The following is a 6142-nucleotide window of genomic DNA, read 5'->3' as shown; positions in this document are numbered from 1 at the left end:
CTGGGCATCGGTCGGCGGGTGGTGAGCAATTGCACTGTGCATCACTTGCTTTGTATATTTATTATTATTATTGTTACATTATCATTATTATATTTATTATTATTTTATTTCAATTATTAAACTGTTTTTAAGTCAACCCACGAGTTTTTCTCACTTCTACTCTTCCAATTCTCTCCCCCATCCCACCGGGGGGCGGGGGGGAGTGAGCGAGCAGCTGGGTGGTGCTCAGTTGCTGGCTGAGGTTAAACCACAACAAGCACCCAGAGCCTCACTTGCCAGTGCTATCACCTGTACTCTGAAGGTTATTAGAAATGAGATTTTATGGTGTCTAATAGGCCCATTCAGACAAATCAGGGACACTTTTGAAAGAAAGGCTGTGGAATAATCCTACTCCAGCTTTAAAGAGATTCTTGGACATTTTAAACTGGTTTTTATCTGTTACTCCACCAAGTGTTCAGTGATATAAATACTTGAATTCCTGCCAAATGTGTGGTGTTTTTTGAAGCTCAAGGGTAGACATCAGGTAGAGCTGAAACAGTTACAAGTCAGATATTTTTGTACTTAATTGTACTGAATAGTTACAGGTAAGTCAACAGGTGCTTTCATACAGTGAACATAAAGCTACTTTTGCTTACAAAGGAAATTGCTGAAATAAAAATATTTGCTGAACCACAACAGAATAGATTTGTGGGGTTTTTTTTAACTTTTGAACACATGCCAATAAATGGGAATTGGATTTTATCAAGCATCAGCATGGTTTCTTGTGTCACAAACCAAAGCTGTTTAGAAGCGCAAGTTACATTTTCACATCCCTTTAAAAGAAACCTCATTCCTGTGTAAACTAGCTCACGTCATTTCCAAGCAAATCCCTTGCCTCTGGTTTATCATCAGCAAGATTTTAAAGTTGAAAATTTAAAAAAACCCACCAAACAGAACCAAATGAAACTGGAGGTCTGTAACTTAAAACACAGATATGCCTGTTCACTTAATCTGACTGGCTGATAACATTTATCACATATGGTAGCTTTTTTTCTTTCTTATGCTTCCAGAGCAAGGAGATAACTTTGTAAAACTATTTCCAAGGATGTGTAATAACAAAGGAGATTTGCATTTTGCTAGTGTTAGTGCAAATCAGGAGTCATTCTCTTGGAACTGATGGAGTCGCGTAGACATAAGGAAAAGAACTGGATTATCATTTCTAGTGAGCACTTCACTTGTGTTTCCATGAACATGTCTTTTCTCATTTTCCTCACGTTATATCTGATGCATTATAGCAGTCAGTGACAGACTTAACGTTGTCCAGATTTTTATCTCATAAACAAAACTTAATAAAAAACCACAGAGCAAGTTTGAAGGCTAAGATTTATGTCCTATTATGTGATGTACAGTGATTGCATGTTGCTGACCTTGGCCTTTCTATTAACTTCCACACAGAAGATTGCTTGCAACAGAGCAAAATAAAAATCGTGTGGTCTGATGCAATTTTCCCTCATCCACAGTTCTTCAGCTGTGGTGGAGACAGTGTGGGAGGCAGGTCCAATAAAAGCACTGCTAGCAAGAGATTGTATTAAAGACTTGAACATTTGGATTACGAGCCCATATGTGTATAAACACACACACATATTCCCTCTTAATGTCTCTGCCATTCATGGCAATGCATCCAAACCAGCTGTGCTGCCAGCTGTGCTTTCAAAAGTAGTGCCCTTTGATGCTATGGCTTCCTGCAGCACTGAAAAGCCCAGCTGAGGTCACAAAGGGAAAGATTCCCTTCATTCCCTAGAAAACAGTCTGCCATTAACTTAGAATCATAGAATCATAGAATCATTGAGGTTGGAAAAGACCTCTAAGATCATCGAGTCCAACCGTCAACCCAACACCACCATGCCCACTAAACCATGTCCCTAAGCGCCTCATCTACACGTCTTTTAAATACCTCCAGGGATGGGGACTCCACCACTTCCCTGGGCAGCCTCTTCCAATGTTTAACCACTCTTTCAGTAAAGACATTTTTCCTCACGTCCAATCTAAACCTCCCCTGGCGCAACTTGAGGCCATTTCCTCTCATCCTATCACTAGTTACTTGAGAGAAGGGACCAACACCCACCTCGCTACAACCTCCTTTCAGGTAGTTGTAGAGAGCGATGAGGTCTCCCCTGAGCCTCCTCTTCTCCAGGCTAAACAACCCCAGTTTCTCTATTTTACTACAAAATGGAGACAGAATGATGACTGTTTTTTACCCCTGCTTGTTCAACTCTGGAGACTTAAATTTTCTTGTAACTGTTCAGATTTCAAACTATGATATTTTTGCAATTTAGCCTTATGTGCTACCTCTGCTAGGAACTTCAAAGTCCTTTGCTGCTTTTTTCTGATTTTTTTTAAAGTTTTGGCAACAGTACCATGCATATTTCTTTAGGTCTGCTATTGAAAAACCTGGAGATCATAGATCAAGTTGTAAAGGCTGTTAGATATATCTTTTGATATTTGCCCTGTTTCTCTTTTCAGTTTTATTAATATAGCCATTTCCTTTTTAAATAGGAATGAGCACTCATCAGTGGGTATTTTTTATGCTATTTACAGTGATTACCAAGTTCATTTTGACTAAAGAAATGCAAACCTTAAAGGAATATCTTTGGGTAATAGTTTATACTGAATATCACCTGACTTTTTTTTAATTTGCCCACAGTAAAACAGTGCAAAATTAAGCATATAAAGCTACGCTAGATAATTGGAAACAAGATTGAAACCAGGGATGCAAGATAAGTTTACTGCAGTGGTATAGCCCTGCATATCAGAAAAGAAAATGTAGATGAAATACAATCTAAGTGTTATATGGTTTCCAATCATATGGATAACGTATTAGTTACAGGTAAATGAAGCTTGAAAGAAAGAGAGCTTCCTTTGACACCATGTACTCATTCCTCATATTGTTTTGATTTTAGAAGTTAAAAATATAGAGCTAAAATATTGGACCATGTATATTCTGTATATTCTGAAACCTTTACTATAAACTTTCTCATTTGCAAAAGAATGCACCCAACGTTTCATAATGATGAATACATAGTTGTGACTCTGTTTCCAGTATCTCTGTATCTTGGGCAAATAAATCAGTTTACAACATGTCTGACTAATAATTAACACATACAGAGCCTTCCTAGAAAACCATAGTCTGCAGCTTTCTGTTTAGATTTCTTTCTGAATACTAACTAAAGGTATTACATCTACAGTAAATGGACATTTACCGATAAAGTGAAGCACAGAGAGCCTTAAAAAAGGCTGCTAGAGGCAGAAGAATGTGGCTCAAAAGTCAGATTTTGCTCTTATATTGCATTGCAAGTGAAGTTTGGATGGCAAAGCAGCTTGACTCTAGAAGAAATTTCCCCCGAGGACTTTACTCTGTTGAAGATGGTGGTTCTGCAAAGTGGAACAGGCTAAAAAGGAGTCTGTATCAGGGAAGGTCCTGCAGGATACGAGGCTGCTGCACAGGAAGAGATGATGACTGCAGCTTTAACATCGTCTCCAAAGCAGCTATATGTTACTGTGACCAGTTCTGTGCCTCAGGTTCTCCTGGCCCTGTAGACTGTTGTGCTGACTACTGGGAAGTCTGTGACAACCCCGTTGAGCCCACCAGGTCAGATGAGCCTTGGCCATCTCCAACATCGGGTACGTATAGAGAAAATGCTCAGTTGGCATCACAATAAAAATATACTTGGAAGTAAAATTACTGATTAATCAGTATATATAGTGTATACATCCTAAAAATGTGATTAAGACATAGTGGACAAAGACACTGAGTTTGAAACTGGAGTAAGAATTATGCTCGCTGCTATTTTTTTGTCTGTAGGGACAGATTTTTTTCAGCGTTGGTTAGATCATATTTCTGCTGGACACAAACTCTGTTTTACCTGCAACTTCTCAGAGATAACCTCATTGGATCAAAATTAGTGTGATCTCATCAACTTCAATAGATCTTCACAGATTAACATAAGATGAACAGCAACCTCTAAATTTTTGTATCCATCAGCACTAACAAATCATCAAGAAAATTGAGCATTATCCTGAATGATACTGTTATGAAGTATTCTGCAATGGTTTTGATCTAGCATAGCTTTCCTGTGGGACATCACTTTTCCCGCAACAGCTCAGGTGCCGAAGTAGGTGAAGGGATGTGGTTAGAACGAGGATTTCTGGCATATTTTATTTTCTTACAAGTTAGTTTGTAGTGGAAGTTCCTCCAGGACTAATCTAAACTCAGTCTATTGTTTTGAGAACTAGAGATTGCAAAGAAAGGATCTACAAACAGCTGGTCCTCCCTTGGTTCCTGCATGGGCCAAATCTCTCCTGGTGAGAAAAGTTTAGAATAGTGGATTTTAAGACTATGTACCTTCTTACTATTGGTAGACCAAATCTGGCTGAAAATGTGGAGACTGTACCAAACTTTCAAAAGCCTAAAATCAACAAAAATACCGCCACAACTTTTTAAAATGAACTCTTTCTTTGCAATAACCCTGCTGCTTGCATTCCAGCACTCAGACCGCAAGCTCTTTAGGAGGCTATGCTCTTAAGCCAGGCATGCAGCCAAAATCTGATAAGTAGGAGTGCCAGAAATGCTGTAAAACAAATTTGATTTTCCAAAGTGTTTCTAATCATCTAAAAGAATGTTCTATGATTTATGTAAATAAAGACATTTGTTTCATATTTATTTGGTGCAGTGGTGTATATTATTTCCAACAGATCAGGGGGTTGTTGTCGTAAGCTCTACATAAACATTTAGCAATGTTTCTGCTCCAGAGCTGACAGCCTGTGGGCCTAGTTTGGCAAACTCTTTCACGGAAACAAATCACTACAAAACCTGCAGCAGTTTGTCAGGTGGATCCTGCCATAGGTCTACCTCTAAAAGGTAAAAGTGTAACAGAAGGTTTAGATAAGGGAATAGGTGAGGGGTAATATTTTCACTGCCTTTCTTAATTCAATTTTTTGCTTGTGTGTTCACTGTTTTGTAACTCCTGGACTGTACATGCCTGCCAGACGTAGCAATTATATTTAGTCTATTCAAGCACCTTTATTTGTCCTATAGGTGAGCTTGTATCTTTTTTTTATATATCTCATCTCAAAACAAGGTCCTGTTTTTCTAATCCTTAAAGTGCTTCATTGACAGAAAGTCTGAGCATTTTTTAATCTATTTATTGGAGATTTGTTATACAGGTAATTTAAAGGGTAAAAGGAGAATAACAAAGCAGCCAAAATACAGCAGGAAAAAAATACAACTTTAAAGGAACTTTCTAGAACTGAAATGTCTGAGGAACAGGGAAGAGAGAATGAAATTGGAAGAAAAAAATGGGGAAAAGCAAAAGACTGAATATCTGAAGATTAAGCAAACTATGAAGCATTTTTAGAAATTACTTAAGTATATTAGCTGACTTTTAGTAACTGAGACTACACTTCTGCCTTTGGCTAAGAATTATTTAAGCACTAGAAGACCACGTACGCCAAAGTACTTTTCAGCTGGAAGATTTTGATCTTTTGGTTGCCTGTGGTTTTGCTCTCAGTGCTTCCTGAGTCATATAACTTTAAATAAACCAATAAACTGAAGTGCTTTACATGGGCTGGTGACCTGGTTTTGGCTGGGATAGAGTTAATTTCCTTCCTAGCAGCTGGCACAGTGCTGTGTTTTGGATTTAGGTTGAGAACAATGTTGATAACACACCGATGTTTTAGTTGTTGCTAGGTAGTGTTTACACTAGTCAAGGACTTTTCAGCTTCCCATGCTCTGCCGACTGAGAAGGCTGGAGGTGCCCAAGAAGCTGGGAGGGGGCACAGCCAAACTGGCCAAAGGGACATCCCATACCATGTGACGTCACGCTCAGTACATAAACTGGGGAAAGCTGGCGGGGGGGGCCGCTGCTCGGGGACTGGCTGGGCATCGGTCGGCGGGTGGTGAGCAATTGTACTGTGCATCACTTGCTTTGTGTATTGTTATTATTATTATTATTACATTATCATTATTATATTTATTATTAATTTATTTCAATTATTAAACTGTTTTTAAGTCAACCCACGAGTTTTCTCACTTTTACTCTTCCAATTCTCTCCCCCATCCCACCGGGGGGGAGTGAGCGAGCGGCTGCGTGGTGCTTAGTTGCCG

The 6142-nt window shown here is 38.9% G+C and overlaps 1 protein-coding gene across 2 annotated transcripts in view; it reads left to right on the top strand.

Annotated features, from left to right (window-relative positions):
• Positions 1 to 3200: 3200 nt before the first annotated feature.
• TINAG (tubulointerstitial nephritis antigen) overlaps positions 3201 to 6142 on the top strand; it is a 67658-nt gene continuing 64716 nt past the window's right edge. Inside the window, exon 1 of one of the 2 annotated variants that reach the window (XM_009288545.2) lies at positions 3201 to 3660. In XM_009288545.2, the coding sequence (XP_009286820.1) occupies positions 3291 to 3660 (370 nt within the window). In that variant the 5' untranslated portion in view covers positions 3201 to 3290. The remainder of the gene's footprint in view (positions 3661 to 6142) is intronic. The other variant, XR_658010.2, reaches the window with a different exon arrangement.

Source organism: Aptenodytes forsteri, unplaced genomic scaffold (assembly GCF_000699145.1).
Source record: "Aptenodytes forsteri isolate BGI_AS27 unplaced genomic scaffold, ASM69914v1 Scaffold100, whole genome shotgun sequence".
In the NCBI taxonomy this organism is placed as follows: domain Eukaryota; kingdom Metazoa; phylum Chordata; class Aves; order Sphenisciformes; family Spheniscidae; genus Aptenodytes; species Aptenodytes forsteri.
The sequence above is the reverse complement of the archived record's forward strand: the minus strand, read 5'-3'. Positions and strand labels throughout refer to the sequence as shown.